This window comes from Thunnus thynnus, chromosome 12 (genome assembly GCF_963924715.1).
Source record: "Thunnus thynnus chromosome 12, fThuThy2.1, whole genome shotgun sequence".
NCBI lineage: Eukaryota > Metazoa > Chordata > Actinopteri > Scombriformes > Scombridae > Thunnus > Thunnus thynnus.
The window spans coordinates 29,394,982-29,414,256 of NC_089528.1; the positions used below are offsets into that span (position 1 = coordinate 29,394,982).

Here is a 19,275-nt window from a genome sequence, read left to right on the forward strand (position 1 = left end):
TGCTTTCTTCTTTCTTTCTAACATGATGAAATTCTGTTCTTACTAAGCAACATAGACATCCACACGTTTCTGGTTATAATAAGATGCTTTTTTGTCAAGAAAATGTTTTCTTGATAAAACCAGATATTTTGCGCTGCCATACAAATTGGCTTTGTTACAATTAAAATTAATAAACATGTAATTGGTAGAAAAAACATTGTGTAAACTCCATCTGAAAGGAATAAAAAGTACATACATACAGAAGACGTGTGGTAATAGTATCAGCTCCTTAGTCTTTTGAGCAGCATGTGGGAAACACTGCTTGCTTGAGTTGTGTTTTATAAATAAAGTTGAACTTGAATGGAGTCAGTGACACTGTTCCTGATAGACAGACACAGAACAGGACTGTAAACTCTCGGGGTGTCTGGCTATAGCTTGAGACGTAATCACGCTACACATGTGGACAGATGTTATGACAGGACAGGCTGCGGTTTAGACAGTCCACACGGAAACAGGAAGTCTGATATGACTGTGAGCAGATAGTTTGGGTAATTAGCGTCTTTGAAAGCTGCTGCCTGTAGCATTAACATGTCATTAACAAATTAATAATGACACTGTGTTGGAATTACCAAAAATAAATAAGAGGAAATGATTGGTAGCTTTTATTACACTTCTGTTTTTTCTAAATTGAGATCACATTCCCATATATCTGTATCTTCTCTTCTACCCTTCCTTAAAAAAAGATAAAGATTCCATCAGCCTTTTCCATTTTCCATCCATCTGCCTTCACAAAAAAAAGAGTTTTAGCCCTATTTGCTTCAGAAGAACAGCGCCCTCTGCTGGTTTTGTTCTGCAAAGCGAGCCAACAGATTCTCCTCTGAATCAGACCTGGAGAATGACGACGTAAAATAGAAAGTAGAGGTTAAAACTCGCTTCATTCTGCTGTTATAATATCTCAAAATCAGAAATTGTTCTCCTTAAAAAGAAAAGAAAACTAAAAAAGCACCCATTGTTTCAGCAGATGCCCAAAAAATGACACATTGATTGTCAAAACCCTCTAGTGGCTGTGATAATTACAACTCTTGTCTGTCAGGAGCAAAGAGTTTGACGTTTCTATATATTTACGAAGTGGTTATTACGGTAAACATGACAACAAAAATCCCCTAACCTTAATTCATTTTAACCCAAACCACAATGTTTTTGTAACCTACTTTCTGAAGCCAAACTATGATCCCTAACCATAGCCAAGCTGTGTTTGTGCCTAAACATAACCACAGTGCTGTCAGATCATAAAATTGATTTATTTTCCAACAGTGAGTTGTAATATCTTTGGAAGGAATCAGAGCAAAATGTAGAATCAGCACAACGTTTTCTGCTGCCAAAACAAGTTGCACAGGTGCCTGAAGATGATCTGATTGATCAAAATGTTGCACAGCAACAGTAAATAAAAGATACACTGTGGGAGCACAGAGCAATGTGCAGACTCTGCATTTTACCATGATGTCTACTGTTAAATCCAGCAACTGTTGAAGAGTCCCAATAGTTACTGAAGGCACAGAGACATGATGTTATCCTGCTGATAAGGGCGTCAGATCATTCTTGTGTCACTCTTACAAACAACATATCTTTATTGTTTAATTTAGAGGATTTGTTGCAAACATGACAATAATTAGTTGCTGGTAAAAAGCTGCATGTAGCATCTTTAATCTTCTTGTCAATTAGCCAACAGTATTGGCCTTTCATACTCACAGCTCTATTACGCAACACACTTGACAGAAATATTGAGTCAAATGATTCTTTGTAATGTAAAAGTGTCTTCTGAGCTTTTAGCCTCTTTTAGCTCACAGTGTTGTGTCTTTACGGTATGTTTACTGCATTTCCAGCATCAAGCATCTCTGATAAACTCACTGTACTCTACCTGTCCAGCACCAAACAGCAGACAGACAAAGTTAGAGACTAGCTGGTGAAGAAGGTGCAACATTTAGCCGCTAAAGAGCCAGATATTTTTCTCAGGAGTTGGCGAGAACAAACCAGAGCTAAAAGGAGAGTGGATATTGGATTTCAGGACTCCAATGCGGTAATACTCTTGCTTGTCTTTGAATCTTTCTGCCCCCTAGTGGTCAGAAATGGCTCATTGCAGCTTTAATGTTCTTCTGTTTTAGTGTTGTACTTCAGGAGCCAGAATTGTACAATTTACATTTATCATAGCTGAAAATTGGCTAAAAACCGTCTGTAATTATGAAAAGGCATTAATGCAGACTCAAATTTTAAGTTTCTGTTTTTGGCGTCTTAGTTACAGCTAGACAGAAACAGTAAATCCAAACACAACTATAGATCTCCCCAGTGTTTCTTTTCAGCAGTGGGTCAAACTTTCTTGAAGGGATTGGATCTTACTTTAAAGGGCTCGGTGTGTATAACTCATTTAAATAGCTCAGACTACAGTGACGGCCAAATCTGAAAAGGCCTGTTAAATGTAACTCATTTAAAAGACCTCTGGCAGCATGCCAGCTTATCCAAACTAGGACACACACACACACAGCTAAGCAGCACCATGCCTTTGTGCTAATCTCTGGCTCTCCACATGCTGTTGCCACCCAAGGTAAAACCCCCCGCAGGCAGGAAGGAGGGAGTCTTAAGCGGAGCGACTGAGCGTGTTGGACAAACTGCCTCCGCGGCTCTGGACCTCACCCAGACCTTTTGTACAGAGTGAGGAGAGCTGCAGACTCTGTTAAAGAGTGAAAGAGCTGCCGAGCACGGAGAGGAAAGTGAGACGAGAAGTGAAACTCAATGAAAAAGTGAAGAAAAGAAATCTAGAAGTTCGGGCTTAATCTGAGCCTCTTTCAGAATCTGAACTTTTTCACTTGAAAAAAGTGAATTTATCTCACCAGAATACCTGCTTATTTCAAGAAATACAAACTTTAGAGAAGATTAAGATTAAATTATTTGTTAAAATGAACTTAAGGTTACTCTGCAGGGGGTAAAATATTAAAACTTAACAAGTCAATTAGTTACACAGTCCAAATTAAAATCTTAACCTTTGAGCTGTGCTAGCAGATTTAGATATGTTGGTTCACTTGTTTCAGAGTGAAATAGCTGGACATCTATTGGATTGCAATGTAATTTTGTGCAGACATCCATGTTCCCCAGAGGACACGCTTGTGCAAAACCCGCATTTACGACTTGTTGCCTCTAAAACAAATGAATACCGCCCAGCTTCTGCTTTACTTTGAGATTAATACCATGTTAGCATTGCTACTAGTTAGTTTAATTTATTATTCTGTCTCTCAACGCAACACAAAGGGCAGTAAAGTTAGAGACAGACATCAAACAGCATAGTGATCCACAGTGTCAGGCAGTATAACGGGCCACAGACAAACATATCTGAGCTGCCACAGACATCCATCACCATCGTGCATCGTCCACAGTACTAGTGCACAACAAACTAGTTCATTTCCGAAAAGCAGTAGAACTTTTGCGCACCTGCAGATCGACAGGTACGTCAGAGAAAACCTTGAGTCAACATTACTTACGACTGGAGTGAAAAGCAACTAAGTGCTTCTATTTCCTAAGGAAATCAAAACAATGTGATTGGTTGTCTCCAGTTTGTCTCTCCAGCGAATAAGAAGACGTTAAGTTTCTTAACTTGTCCTCATTGTGACACTGGACAAGTCTTTTGAGTTTTATAGCGGCGGTAAGTGGCGCCAGGACGTTTTTCAGGTCTCAATCCACAATGAATGGTTTTGAATGATTAAAGTTCAGCCAAGTCAGAAAAAAGCAGAGCTGAGACTGACAAGCTGAGTCTGATGTGTCCAAAAATGGCCATTATAGTTAGGATAACTCATTAAATAACATGATCTTTCCTGTTTCCACCCTTCCTAAAGACAAACCTGTCATCTTTTGTCCCTAAGTGGTACAGATCTAAGAATACCAAAGTCATTCTTGTTTTTTTTTTTTAATCCATCCAAAAATGTTGTTTTCTGGATTGTAGCGAGCAATATATTCTCACAGTGATGCTAGTGTGGCTGTAGGCTTGTGGTCTTGTTAAAGACGGATTGTATGTCAGACTTTGACCCAAAAAAAGCTCTGAAACAACAGTGGATACTTGAATATGCCCAACAAACCACAAGAATTTAATGTGAACTTTACTTTATGTCTAAAGTTGATTCTATGAAGAAGAAAACTATTTTGCTTTTAGGCACTTAAGACTTCTTATGAATGACTTTAATACAAAACAGAATGATGAAAGCCAATAAAACACACAAAAACAAATGTTAGTTAGAGGCCAAGTTCAGTTTGAAGTGTTTGTCTCATGTTACACCTAAAACCAACATGGTAAACTATGTTTCCCTCCCATCATGCTCTCTTCCTTCGCTGTGATCCATTCATTCCTTTGGTTGGAGCTCAGTCAAATTATTAATCTGACGCAGATAAATCCTGCCAAATCCCAAGAGAAAACCTCTCAGGTATGTTTTTGCAGGGCTTTGCTGCAGGGCTTTGGTGACCCCAGATGCCTGCGTAATTAACATGGCTGGAGAGCCTTGAGTTTGACCTCTCACCGCCTCCGGGGTCAGGAGGTCAGGGACAAACTGCTGGGTCGGGGGCGGTGGGTTCTGCTGGATCACACCCTGAGAGCTTTGTAATTTAATCAAATCTGGGATGTTTTGGACACAAAGGCAGTCAGTCAAAACAATATCAGTACCTAAAATCTTACTTTTCATATGTGAGAAAAGTCTTTCAAAGGTTTGAGATAAGCAGCAAGTTACAAGACTAAAAAGCTCCAGAACAGCTACTAAATGGACCTTGAGGTGAGATTGTTTTGTCAGCTGTTGGTTTTTTGTGGTCAAGAACGCACTCGACGTGGATGTAGAGTCCTTGAAGTGGAAATTTGAACATCTATAATTGCTTGACAAACTCCCTCTGCTGAGAAAGATCATGTGATATGATCAAAAGCTCCAGAACAGCTAGAAAATGGACCTTTCTGTTTTGTCAAAATTGTGTAATTTTGTTGTAGTAAAGTTCTTGTGCAGCTGCTTATATTGAGACATTTAACATTGGAGAACTTTAGCTTCTAGACTCAAAAACTGCATTAACTGACTAAATCAGATGCATATTTTTGCAGTGTCCAGTTCGGACAATCGAGATACAGTATGGAAAGGTTTTCTTCCAACTCTTAGACATAAAGTGGCTATAATCTGTATTTCTTATAATAATGTAAGAGCGGTCACTGTGTAATGTGTTGGTCGTGGTTCGTAGTGATGAATATACAGAGAATTATCAGCGACTCTGCAGCTCCACAGCGCTTTCATAGCATCGTTTTGGGCCGCAGCAGGCAGCTGTTTACAGAGAAAAAGCTCTAAAAAGCCACTGTACACTACCTGCTCAGCACCAAACGGCTCCATAGTGGAGCATTTAGCAGCTGAAGAGCCAGATATTTCCCTCAGGAGTTGGTGGAGAACAAAAACAGAGCTAAAAGAGAGTGAATATTGGACTTACATTCACCAGGTGGACAGAAACACGACTCCAAATGAATGATAATGTTGCTCCATAACTCCTGGATGTGGAAATAAGCAACTGTTTGCTAACAAGTTCAAATTAAAAGGTGATATGTCAGTGTTGTGTTCACTTCTTGTTTCTGCTAAGTAGCCAAAAAATCAGTTAATGCAAGTTTAAAAATACACTACAAAAGGGAAGAAAGACACAAACTAGGTTTACCATCTCGGCTAGAAGATGACTTTGGCCAATCAGAGGGCTTAGATGGTGCAGGAAGTTTGATCTAGAATGTGTTTTTAACAAATTAACAATGTTGTGGGCACCCAGTGCACTACATGACCAGAAGTATGTTGACACCTGAACCCGACACACATATGTGGTCGTCGGTGCTTGCTGAACATGTGATTCGACATGCCATGTGCATTCATCTGCTGCTAACAGCCCCCACTCTTCTGGTTTCAGGTTTTCCAGCAGATGTGGATGTTGGATGGGGTTGAGGAGGAAGTTCTTCCACACCAAACCTTGAAAAACATTTCTTTATGGCGCTGGCTTCTTGAACGGGGGAATTATTATGTTGAAGCAGGAAAGGGACAAAGGGAAGAACACTAATGTCTGAAATATTATTGTATGTTGCTGCGTTAAGATTTCTCCTTTTTGGAACTAAGGAGCCAACCAAGCCATGGAAAAACAGCCCCAGACCAAACATGGGGCATTAGGCAATAAAAATAAAAAAAGCAAATTAGAGGTCTTAATCTTCTGTTTATTGCTTTATTATCCAGACGAAAACCTGCCATGGTGGCATTTAGTGTTCTTGATGAAGGTTTGGAAGTTTTCCAAGAGTTTCTTCGTTGGCGGTTTTTGCTGAAATCTGCAGCAGAAACTCAACGGGGGGGAGGGGGGTGGGGGAGGTTGGTGTTTCTATTAAAATCATGTGGCTCAACGCAGGCAGGTATCCGCATGAGTGAAAACGCAAAGTGGCATTCATGAGCATTAATGAGCAGATGCCTTGCGTTAGAGCTGGTTTCTTCCTCCTCCTCCTCCTCGTCTTGTACACCAGCTCCTGTTTCATTCACCTCCCACCGCCTGGATCTGATTACCCACAATCCCTAAATCTGATGAGAAAGCTTCCTGCCTCGCCTGAAAGTGCCAGCTTGCAATTTATAGCTCTTCTTCCTCACACACAGTGAAGTGATCCTTTCTCCTTATGGGTGGGTGGGTAGGGGGGTTGCTGCCATGTTACATGTTTTACGAGGGTTCGCTCTGAGATGGCTTTGGTGTTTTTTGGGGGAACCAACGGGGGAAATGTGTCAGAGTTCATTGTAAACCAGACCATGTACTGTGGCAGCAGCTGGGCAGGACTCGGTGTTCAAATGATCCTCCACCCAAAATCTAACTTTAGGGTATCAAACACACAACATTTACGAGCTTGAAATCTGGCTGTAAAAAGTTCGCTCCACCATGGAGAACAGCGACGGGCTACGACTGATCCAGTTACAAGTGTCGGCGTTGGTTTGCGCCCAGTGTCTCCTGTCTCGGTTTTACCACAGAGGCTGAAATTACAGTGAAGAAAATCTGACCTGAAAGTCAGTCTTTTGTAGGCTGATATGAATATATAAGAGGTATAAATATTTGACAAAATAATCCCGACTCAAAGGTGCATTTAATATCTACTGTATCTACTGTATCTACTGTAGCCTGTTTTTGTGCTTTCTTAGATGGACTCTGGTGCATAACCAGCAGTTCATTTCAGTTTCTTCCCCATTTTTCTATTATTTATTACTACAAAAAAGGTTTTATTATTTGTTATTGTTGAAAGACGACCCTGTTTTCCTGTAACCTGCGGTTAACGGTGTTGTCTTGCAGCAGAAAACAGGACAGGTTTGGCTGCGCAGGGACATAAATGAAAAGAGTCGCTTCTCTTTTAAAAGAAATCTGTCTATTTTTACTGGAAAAAATACAAAAATAATAAGCCTGATGTAAGTGGTGTCAAACTCTTGGCAGTAGGAAGAGGACAAGGTCTTTTAAGGTGAAAATAAACCATAACACTGTTCTCTGTTATAATACTTAACATAAAAATACTCTTACGACTGATATTTTGGTTAAAAATTGAAGGTTGTATCTATGTTCTCTCTAAGTAACGGCGCACCATGACAGTGAACAAACCTCCAGGCTGAAACTCACTCAGCAGTCGGCCCACACATCCGGGCAGCAGCCCTCAGTGTCACTGCTCCGCCCTGCAATTATTCACAACCTCACACATCCATCACCCACAGCAGAGACCAGACAGAGCTCCAGCACTACGTACGTAACAAAGCAGAGAGGTCACGAGATAATCAATGAGTCTGACACATACGATACAACACAAAATACAAATATATGAGTTTTTGCAAGTTTATAAGCTACCAAGATGCTTAGAGAATAACATGCAAACAGTGAGAAAGACATCTATAATAGAGAGAATGGGATATAAACGTCCTGCAGCTCTCAGCAATTAACTTTGTTGCTTCAGGTGTGCAGCTGCATTCAACTTGACAGAAACTGGATTCTTTTCTGCATCACATCACACTGCTTCATGTTCACTCAGCTGCTGTTGACTGTTCAGCAGCTTCACCGGTGCAGCTGGGAGTTAAATGTCTTGCTAGAGGGGAACAATTAACAGCTTATTAACACTTCAGAGGCACCGAAACCCTCACAAAAGGTAAAAGTTTAACACTTTAAAAGCGAAAAGTCACCGTGTTTTAAAACATGTATAGAAAAGTTGTTGCTGTTCATTCCAGGAAGTTGCTGCTTTTCCTATTTAATGGATCATCATACTAATAAACTCTATTCCCTATTCCTCTTTATTCCCTATTTAATAAAACAGTCAGTAACACACGTATCCAGAGTCCAGACCATCCACGATACAGTGTAGAAAGATGCAACGTTCATCCTCAAAAATATTCTCAAAGATGCAACAATCAGATTTGGCAGAGAATAATCCGCCCTTACAGGGTGTGTCTTGGGAGGCTCACTGTGTCATTTACTCTCTTTTAACAGACAGTTAACCATCAGGTTGTGTTTCAGCAGAGACAACAGCTAAAGGTCAAGACTGCGGACTGCGGTTTGTCGTCTCTGGCCTGGCTTCATCTGCTGCTGCTATCATGGCAAAACTATACAGCCAACGTGCACTTTGGCATTTGTCTTTTTCTTGAAGTTACAGTTTCTGTGCTACATTAAGTGTCCAGGCTCCCGTAACTGGTTGAAAAGTGTGTAGCATTGCTTCAAAAATACACAGATTTCAACACCGAAATGAAAAATCATCTCTTTGAAAAGGGGGCAGCAGGATTCAGCGGGATAAGAAGCCAAACACAAAGCGGATCGATGCATCTCTGTGTGAACAGAATGGCGGCATTGTGCAGCTCAGGGTCTTTTCCAACGACAATATGACATGTTTGTGTTTACGCCTCGCTGTGCGCGCAGTGGCACATATTCTTCCCACTGACCAACATCCTGTCAGACAAAAGGGTTTCTGTGTCCTGAACACAAGGACGAAGGCAACTGAGACCACAGGGAACATGTGAGGTGAAACTACAGACGCGAAGCTGCTGCTGGTTTTTCACAATTCAGTAGCGATTCATGAGTTCATGAGCTCTGACAAAGTTACTGACAGAGATCAATCGATGTGCTTACTATATATACATGAAGCACATGTTTGAAGCAGGATTAAGATATTTTACATGAATTAGTGATACGAGATGATGCAGTGAAACACAGATAACACTGATGTTTCCCTCTCACTATAAACTGCATGAACTAATCCTACAACACACAAATGTCTGCAGGTACACAGACAGAAATAAAACAAAGCCACACCAACGTTCTCAAAGGATTAACAGTTAAGATCATTTTATCTTCTGGCTGCTAAAACTGATATTTCTGGTTATGTTACGGTCACTTCCTGTTTACATAGTCGGTTGGTTTCTCATTGGATGGCGCAACAGATGATTCCCAGCAACTGATTCATACACTTAAGACATTTAATGGTTAAATGATGTAACTGTATTTAGTTTAAAACTAGTTTGTAGTTACTAAGAACTTAAGAAGTCTTGGAAAGACAAACTTAGTGATAGATTTATGAACAGCTGGTTTATCTGACTGACCTGTGATGTTTTATATTCCAGAGACAAGATAAGAAGTTTGAACTTAAAAATGTTTTGAAAAAGAAAGGTTGGATACATTTGAATGTGTTGCTTCTGTTAGTAGGAGAAGAAACGTCACCGCCTGGATTCATTCTTGGCATCTAAAGCTGTAAATATGAGACACTCCGCTCTGTTGCAATCTCATATTTGTGATTCAGGCTGATGATTCGGGTGATTTTCATCAGAAACATTTTTTTAACAAGGCATTTAGGATTATTAATCTTGTAGCAATGCAATGATACGTCCAGATGTTGGAAACAATAATGCAATCAGCAACACATGAGTGATTCATGATCAGCTCCAACCAATAGGATTCACAGATTTTAAAACAAAAAGGACAAAAAGCAGATCTGAGTTTACAACATTAATATTGAGAAAGACTAATTAGTGCGTCCCTTGTTGGAAACGTTAGAGTTGGTGCAACTATATTTTCTTTGTTCTTGCACAATTCTTCCTGCTCTGTGACTCGTCCCGACAGGAATGAATCAAGTCCAGCGGCCACGTATTCAGGATACCTCGATGACCACAAACACAATCAGAGCGATGTCTTCTGCATCCGCTCTTCGCTAAATCAGGGAACAAATATTATCATTTCTAAAGAATGTAAAAATAACTTTTTGTGTTTGAAGTCAAAGGGGAGGGGAAGAGAACGTCCCTCATCTGTCTAAAAAAAAAACACAATGTGTGAAAGTCGTCCAGCTAAAGTCCAAGAGGAAGGATGTGAGGAAGGAAAGCAGCGGACAGAGGATGGAGATAGTAACAGAGTGTGTGTGTGTGTGTGTGTGTGTGTGTGTGTGTGTGTTATGGCACGCAGCGCTCGGATCCTCAGAGCTGTGGCCAAACTGCCCAGGAGACTTGAAACTCGATCAAAGTGTTTGGCACACCGAGGGGAGAGCGACTGAACGAGCATAACGGTTTATTCAAACAGCCAATTAGAGGCTGCGATTTAACCTCTGACTGACGAGGAAGGTAAAGATATTCTGCAAAAGATGGGATACTGGGAGGATGTTGGGGTATGAAGAAACAACATTTAAAACTTTAAAATTTGTGCGAGTTTAACACAAAACTTCAGCCTTGCTTTTGTAAAATCGAGCTGATCACCCACCTGATCAGGACGCACTGGTTCTGCAGCCTCTTCCACAGCGAGCGGTAGCACTCGTTGGCGACGGCGAAGATGTGCGGGGAGATCTCCCCCAGGTGGTGTCGGCTGTACAGCTCCACGGCCGGCCGCTCGTACAGGCCGGGCAGCGGCTGGTAAGGGTTCACCGCCGCCAGGATGGAGCCGATGTACGTCTGAGGGATCAGGAGAGAGGATGAGAGCGTTAGAAATAAAAAAAAAACAGGAGTATGAGTCGATATGAAGAGCAGAGCCGTTATACAGTTAACATATAGATAGAATTACATGTGAAACCAAGAGGAAGTGCAGCAATACAAATGAAAAATGTGCATCATATTCATCTTCAACAAATCAAAACATTTCAGAAACAAGTGTGGAAAGTGCTAAAAAAGACAAAAATACAAACTACATTGACAAAGTTACTGTGATGCTTTAAATAAAGTTGAATCTACAGCTGCAACTATTTGTTTTAAAGCAAAAAAAACAACAACAATTTGCTGGTTTCAGCTTCTCAAATGTGATGATTTAATTCTTTACTTTGTCAAACATGATAGAAAACTGATCATCTTTGGATTCGGGACGGTTGAGAAGACAAAACAAGACACTGGCAGACGTCATCTTTGACTCTGAAAAGTTATCATTTTCATTTTTCACTTATTTGTCACATTTTATAGACAAAATGATTAATTGATTATTCAAAAAAAATAGACTGGCTGACTTTGAAAACCGTCGTTAGTTGCAGCCAGAATCATATGTTTAAATGAAGACAGATGGAAACATTATGTTACTGTTCACATGAGAATCTCCTCTAACGACTACATTTAAATTTCCACTGGATTCATTTTGTCTTTTAATACAAAAGGCAAAGAAGTTGTGGGATCAATAACTGTAACCCCAAAATATGACAAATACCGACGATGTGAAAAGCAAAATCACATCTTCAGTGTGACTTCTAAGCTTGGTGGTGTTTATGGTGAGGGGGGGCGAGGGAGGGGCGGGGTATTCTGTGTGGTGTGGCTGCTTTTCTATTGGTCTGATAATCTTCCAGTAAATCAAAAAGCAAATAAAAACTAGAAGAATTAGAAAAACCAAAAGACAGTTCAGTACAGTCACGCTGAAGCTGTGATTTTGGATGCAAATCACTTTTCTTTTTTTTTTTTGCATTTCAGATTGTATCTCTTGGTTGCTGTTATTGTTGGATGATTTGCACATTTCTTTGCATCTTCACAAAAAGACATAATTTATCTCTGGAAAGAGGATGATAAACAGTATGAGTGTTTGTATGTAATGAGATACAATGCATCAATTTTTGAAAAAAACACTCCGATTGTAACAGCTCATCTCCCAACTTCTCCGTCATTCTTCCTCATTTAATAACCGGTGATCAAAACATTTCTGCTGCCTCAGGTGGAAGCACAGACGGGCCAAAGGCTGCACATAATCCAATTTCTCGGACGAAAGCGCAGAGTCATAAAATCCCCATTAAGCTCCGAGGCTGAAAAAAAAAAAAACACCCTAACAAGCAGCTCCGACACGTGACCCCCTCAGTAAAACACAGAATCTACAAGTTCTACTCAAGACAGTCAGACATGTTTGACCTTTTGCTTTCTTTTCAACCCCTCCCCCTTAAAAAAAAAAAAAAAAAACCAGCAGATTTTCCAAACCAGCTTCATCTTTCAAAGTTCAAAGCGAGAAACAAAACCAAACTGCTGAAATAGAAGCTTGTGAAGCCAGAGAGAAGTCTTGGCAGCGGCGTCGGTGCTGCGGTGGTGACTAATGGGTAAATAGGCAGGCTTGGAAAAAAAAAAAAAAAAAAGGCAGCACTTCAGCATGTATCTGTGAGAAAAAACAACTGGATTATTTCTACTGCTGGCCTCGTCGTGAGTGAGGAGTCGTAAAGGTTACGGCGGCGGCGTTCAGGCCCGTGCATGAAAACTGTCAAAAAAACGCCCGTCGTCTTCATCAGCTGCGAAGGTTCGAGCGGTTGGAAAGGTTACACAAGCATTAAGCCGTGTTTGTTTTACTTATAAGCATAAACGGAGTGATGCTGTCAAACCCAGTAAATACTTGGAGGTGCAGTAAGTAGGCTGAGAGAAGTTTTCCATCTCTCAGATAAAAATCTTTAACTGGCTGCTTCTTAAACTTTTCATTTCTGATTATCCCCCTTTAACGAGCGCACCCGAGTTAAAAAGGTTATTTCTCTTGAACGCCATGGATAACGGCCAAGCTCCTGATGTTTTCTAAAAAAGGTCTCTTTGGAGTTTATAATCCAAAAAAAAGTCAGAATTAGTCTAAATGATACTGAAGCAAATTAACAGCAGCTCAAACACTGGAGAGAAAAAAATACTGTTCTGTGTTTGTACTGCTGTTAATAACAATCAGCTGTTGTCGTAGTGATATTACTAAAGATGGTTTAAATACAAAGAATAATGAGGCTTTGTACTTTCAAACAACATACAGTTTGTCAAGTTTGGTTGAGGATTCAACTGGATGTCATCCTGAATACCTTAACCTCCTGACTCAGAATAAAAACACTTGCTTTGTTAAAGGCACCCTGTGGAGTTTCTGACCTCTGGTGATGCTATGGAGCCGTTTTATATGTCTGACGGATGTGCACGAGGATGCACGGGTGATGCGATGCACTGTCACACTATTCCAGTGACCTACAGGTGGATGTGATGCCCCAAGAAACGCAGCAAAGGCAGAGAAGAAGAAGAAGACTGCAAGCTAGTAAACGTGGATGTAAACATGCAGGATTTAAATGGTTTAAATATCAAATTTGTGAATGTTTTATGATGAGGAAAATGCATCCAGCACTTTTGTTTGATCTCAAGGATGCACACAATGCATTTTGATGAATAACACTCGATGGAGACATAACTTGTTTATTTACAAGAAAACTTCAAAGGCCACCTTTAATTGGTTAAATAATAAAATGTGAAATTAAGTGTGAAAAACGGCGGAGCCTGTAAGCTTCGTCTGAGCAGTCCAAAAATAAAAATGACAAAAACTTCAATAAATTTACAATCATAAAAAAAAACAAGAAAAGCAGAAAATAAAATCTCACATTCGAGAGGCTGGAACCGACTGGTTCGTTTGATCGGCGGACAAAGCGTCAGGAAAAGTATTTGAGATCTGCTACTTCTCACGTCAGAGGCCCGCAATGTTCCTGTCATTTCACCAACACGCTCGTCCTGTGAGACCAATAACTTTCTCCAAGAACACAACACAGAAACAACTGTGCAGCAGACCATTAGTGAGTAAAAAAAACAACACACACACACACAAGCCCGCAACTGTTTGCAGCTGCAAAAAGGGGAATTTTCATCTTAGAAGATACAATAATAACTTCACCTTCACTTTCTCACTTCAGTCTTCATGCAAACTAATACAATACAGACATTTTTTGTTCACAGTTTTTTTCGCCTGTGCAGCTTGGACCGTAAGTGAAAATGTCATTAAAACCCAGCACAGTGTTCCCATAACCGCACATTAAGTCGTGAGCGGCTTTCGCCTGGAGGTGGAGATGAAATCCATTAAGAGAGAAAGAGAAACAGAGAGACGTTTCGTTTCTGCAGAGCATCTTTGTCTTTGTCTGTCCATCTGTACTGGATCTGCTTCATTTATAAAACCATAAAAACACAAGACGGTCCGTCAGACTCCTGTCAGTCACAGCATAATCTGAATTTCAGCATCTTGTTCAAGCCTTCCATCCCTTAACCATACCTTCCTGACGTTTTCCTGTTCCTTTTTGCTTGTTTTACTAAAGCCAGACATTATCTTTACATCTCTTTCTATTTATTATTCTTTCATTACATGTAACACAGTTAGCAGCTTTATTACATTAGCGTGTGCTTCAAAGTGTCAGACTACTCCTAAAACAAGCAGATAAATTAAAAACAGAAGACTCCTTTTTCCTTATTATACAGGTCAATCAGAAAAAAAAAAAAAAGTTTCCAAACACTGTTTATTTTGGATGAATAGAGAGGAAGGAAAAAAAAAAAAAAAAAAAAGGCTCTGGATCATTTCTAACATATTCTGCCATGCCTGAGGTGAAACCATGTTCAGCGCTGTGGAGTGGAGAACTCAAATTACAGCCGTAATAAGGATAATTAGGTTAATGGGCATACCGACGTATAGGGAATGGAAAGAAGAGCTATTATATCACTTAGCGATGCGACGTCTCATCCGAGCAGGAGAGTTTGTTGTGTCTTAAGATGAATGGAAATACTTAAAGGAAGGGTTCACTGTTTTTCAAGTCAAATAAATAGTCAGGCACCCAAATAAACATTGAAACATGTTTTTTTCTTCCTGTAATCATCCCTCCTGTTCATACTGACCAATAGAAGATGCCTTCATGTAAGTGATGGAGGACAAAATCCACAATCCTCCTCCTGTGCTGCAATGTATTTAAAAGTTTATCTGAAGCTAATATGAAGCTTCAGCGTCCAAATGAGTCAAATCAAGTAGATTTTTAGTGGCAAAGTTCCTCTTTTTGTTGCTATACTTCCACCGCAGCTCAACAGGGAAACACAAAGAGGGAATTTGATGCTAAAAAAGACTGTAAATGTGTCAGATATCCACTTGATATGACGACCTCAGACTGCTGAAGCTGAATATAAGCTTCACATTGACTTTTAAATGACTGTGTGGACACACTGTGGATTTTGGCTTCCATCACTTACACTGAAAGCACATTTGAAGGATCTTTGAACAGGAGGACACACTTGAAAATTCACGAACCTGCCCTTTAAGTGACTTTAAAAAGGTAACATGAGGTCAAAGTAGACGACGTAAAGCTGATGATGAGATCTCCCCACACATACAAACGTTGCTCATTAAACCTCTTACACCTCTCTCCTTGCCACGCAAGCGTCCTACTGACTGACTGACCTACATTCAGCCTGGATGCAAATACATTTGAATGGCAGTTGAGGTGACAGTATTTACATGCCAAATACTCGCTCCAGGCTATCCTGCCTGTGCAAATGATCCGGCACTGCAGCAGCAGAGAGAAGAAGAAGAAGGGGAGGAGGGGGGGAGGCGATGTTGTTATAGTAATATACAGCAGATCATGAATCACCGTGTGTGTGTGTGTGTGTGTGTGTGTTTTATCTCTCAGACAGAGCCGAGTGTAAACACAGCGTGGCAGCTCTCTCCGCTCAGGTGAAGGTTTCAAGTTTATGGGCATAAAAGCAGAAATGTCCCGTCTTCCGTCTGCAGCGTAAACAGTTTACAGCCGGACTGATCTCTGGCTCTCAGGCTCACGTGCGTCATGTAAACATCTTCGCCGATGCTTATGTAGTGTCATGTAATGTTTGGGATCTTTACTTGAGTTCTTGTTTATGGTTATAAGACCGAGAATCAATCTGCAACTCAGAATTTTACACCTTGTGACAGCTGTGAGGGGTAAAGCTGCATGCAGGAACGTGCAACAATGCAGCCATACACTTTTTTTAACAGCCTACCTCCTGCAGACGACATATTATTAAGGTTTCTGTTGTAGATTTTTGACATCATGCATTTCAGCAACAAGAAAGTGCTCCGACTCTGTAATTTTCTCTTAACTTCTGTGTGAATATGTTGCGTTGTGTACACTGACATCTGCTGCTTGTGATGACTTTGCGTCTACATTTTAGTAAATATCACCTGGTGTGAAGGACTGACAGATCTGCAAGAACACGAGAGACTTTCTTCTCACACATCGAGAGCTAATTTAAACATTTCTCCCGCACAGCATCGGGATCTGTTGCTACAACTATGACGTCCTGAATGCACACACAGCGTGTTTGTAACAACATGACGTCTTAACAGAAATTCAAAATGCATGCAAATATTTCTTCATTCAAAACACAGAGTGCACAGCGGAAACTCATTAGGGTAGTTACGGTATTACACACGGGCCAGTTTTCCATGGCGTGGGCTGTTTATTATGTAACAAGCTAAATATTACAACATAGATGATCGATAAGATACATGTTAAATTACAGGTTTTTATTTTATGCTGATAAATCAGAAAACAGACCAACAAAGTAAAAAAAGACACATCTGGTTTAGTGATTGTTTGGGAAGAATGTGAATAATGTTAAGGATCCCCTCCAGACATGTATTAAGATATAAAAATACTCGTAGCCCCCCCCCCCCTCGAATCAGTCTTTCAATGAGCTCAAGAGAAACTTTCCACTTTCAGCAGAAATGTTAAAAAAAAAACAGCCTTCTAGTGTCAAACTGCACATACATCATCCTGCACAGTGAAGCTCAAACATCCAACTGTAGGAGGAAGAAGAAAAACATATTTCTGAGGTGGAGGGAGGCTTTAATAACTTCATAATCGGCATCATCTTACTGATAAATATCACCACAGACGCAACTACAGCAACACAAAGTAAGAATCAGCTGATGAAGACGCTGAGATGGGATTAAAATGATTCTTCAAATTTTCATTTTACATCACTGGAAGGTAGATGGAAAACATCAGGAACTTTCTGTATCCTTATGCAAATCAGTCCACGCATAAATCTGTAATAGTGAAACATTAACTGCCATAAATGGGCTCTTCTTCACTCCTCCAGTCCAAAAACACACAAAAAATAGAACGGTAAGTACCAAAACTACCAAAAAAACAATACAGAGCATATTCTTATGATGAATATTTACATAAATATAAGACTTTATATCCCAGTTTGGGTTTTTGTAGTGTTTGTTTCTTTAATTTATCAGAATGTATGTCATTTATAAAGGTCTGACCTGTTGCCCTCAACATGTTTCCCAAGAAAACATTACAAGGGAAGTCACGTTTCATTCAGCAGCGGTCTGGGAGCCGCTAAGAGTTCAAAAAAAAAAGAAAAGAAAAATGCCTTTGGGTCAAGTCATGCCTCCCCTTAACTCGATGAATTACAACCATTTGGACTCAATTAGATCCTCCTGTCGCTCCGTCCTGGTAACAGTTTCCCTGGCAGCAACCTGGCTGAGAGCTAATTGGCTGTGATTCTCATCAGAAACCCCCCCACCCCTCCCCCTTATTGGCTGCCGTGATTAACCACGGGCCCCTCGTCCTCCATGCCACGGTGTCAAATACTCTTCGTCTGAAGAGTCATACCACAGAGGTGACGCAAGAAACGTGATATACCAGATTAACATTTGTTTGTTTGAAGTATTTAACCTGTGACATTTATGACAGTGAACATACAGGTTTCCTTCAGTGTGACGGCTGGTAGAGATAAGCCCCCAAAATCTAATACACAACATCATTAAAGCTGCACTAATCAATGATTTTATATTGTTATATAGAGAGTGTACTTGATATACTGATATACTGACCAGTTTAGCTTCTTTCAGCTTAAAGTTAAACCCACCTGCGCAGCACCAAACAACAGACAGATACAGTTAGCAACTAAATGGTAAATGGACTGTACTTGTATAGCACCTTTCTAGTCTTCCGACCACTCAAAGCGCTTTTACACTACAAATCACATTCACACACATTCATATGCTGAATGGGTACAGAGGCTACCATGCAAGGTCCCAACCTGCCCATCAGAGGAAACTAATCATTCACACACATTCACCTTCTGCTAACACCTTCACCGAAACAACCTTAGATTTATAGCTTGTTCTGCTGCCCCCAAGTGATCCAAAAATATAAAACGAAAACATTAATTAATGGTGAGACTCCACCAAAAAATCTTCCCAGAAAGGTTTCTTCATGGGTGGCTAATCGCCTTCACATTGTAAAACACTTAAAGTGATGCTTTCCTTATTTTTTTCCTTCTTGTACAACAGATTCCACGGATGACATATTTCGATGGACCACAAAAATACAAAACTTCATCGAAACGTCTCAAACCGCTGCTGCTGCTGTCAATGTGTATCCTGTGGTACATTAAATCATCGCTGATTTAATGATGAATGTAAGATATATAACATCTGGTGAATAAAACATGATGTACTGGAGAACAGTTGTGGTTAACATCATTTTGGACAATCTGCACCTTGCTGTGTGTGCGCTCTCTGAAAGTCAGAAGTTGTTAAACTCAGTACATTCCCCCGTCCCTCCCAAAAAAAAAAAAAAAAACCCAACATTTTGCCAAAATATGACAAAGTGCATTGCTTCTGTTTTGCAATATGAGTTTCCTTATACTTCAGAAGCTGTGCCAGACGTGGGTGTTTCACCATACTTTGGTCAAACCGATGGTTTGGACCATATTGAGCATACAAGATGGACAATGGAGAAGTGGATTTTGCAGCCACTGTGGAGTTTTTTCCACCATGAAAACCGTCTGGACTCTTGTTCATTCATCACTGGATTGGTCATGATAGGAATCAATTTTAACAGTGAATTCTAGCTGAACACATTGTTCCAAGTCTACAGGGATCCACAGACGACAAGTGTTTCATCCTCAAATGATAGATTATACGCAGGGTGTCACTTTACTGTTCGATGTCACATATCTTACATTCAACAGATAACAGCTGCTGATAAACGACCGATTACTGTCACTGGTCATTCTG

General features: G+C 40.3%; 1 protein-coding gene across 1 annotated transcript in view; it reads right to left on the reverse strand.

Moving 5' to 3' along the window:
- The window catches only part of myo10 (myosin X), a 151,065-nt gene that overhangs the window by 58,932 nt on the left and 72,858 nt on the right, over window positions 1-19,275 (reverse strand). Inside the window, exon 4 of the mRNA XM_067606797.1 lies at window positions 10,753-10,940. Within this exon, the coding sequence (XP_067462898.1) occupies window positions 10,753-10,940 (188 nt within the window). The remainder of the gene's footprint in view (window positions 1-10,752; window positions 10,941-19,275) is intronic.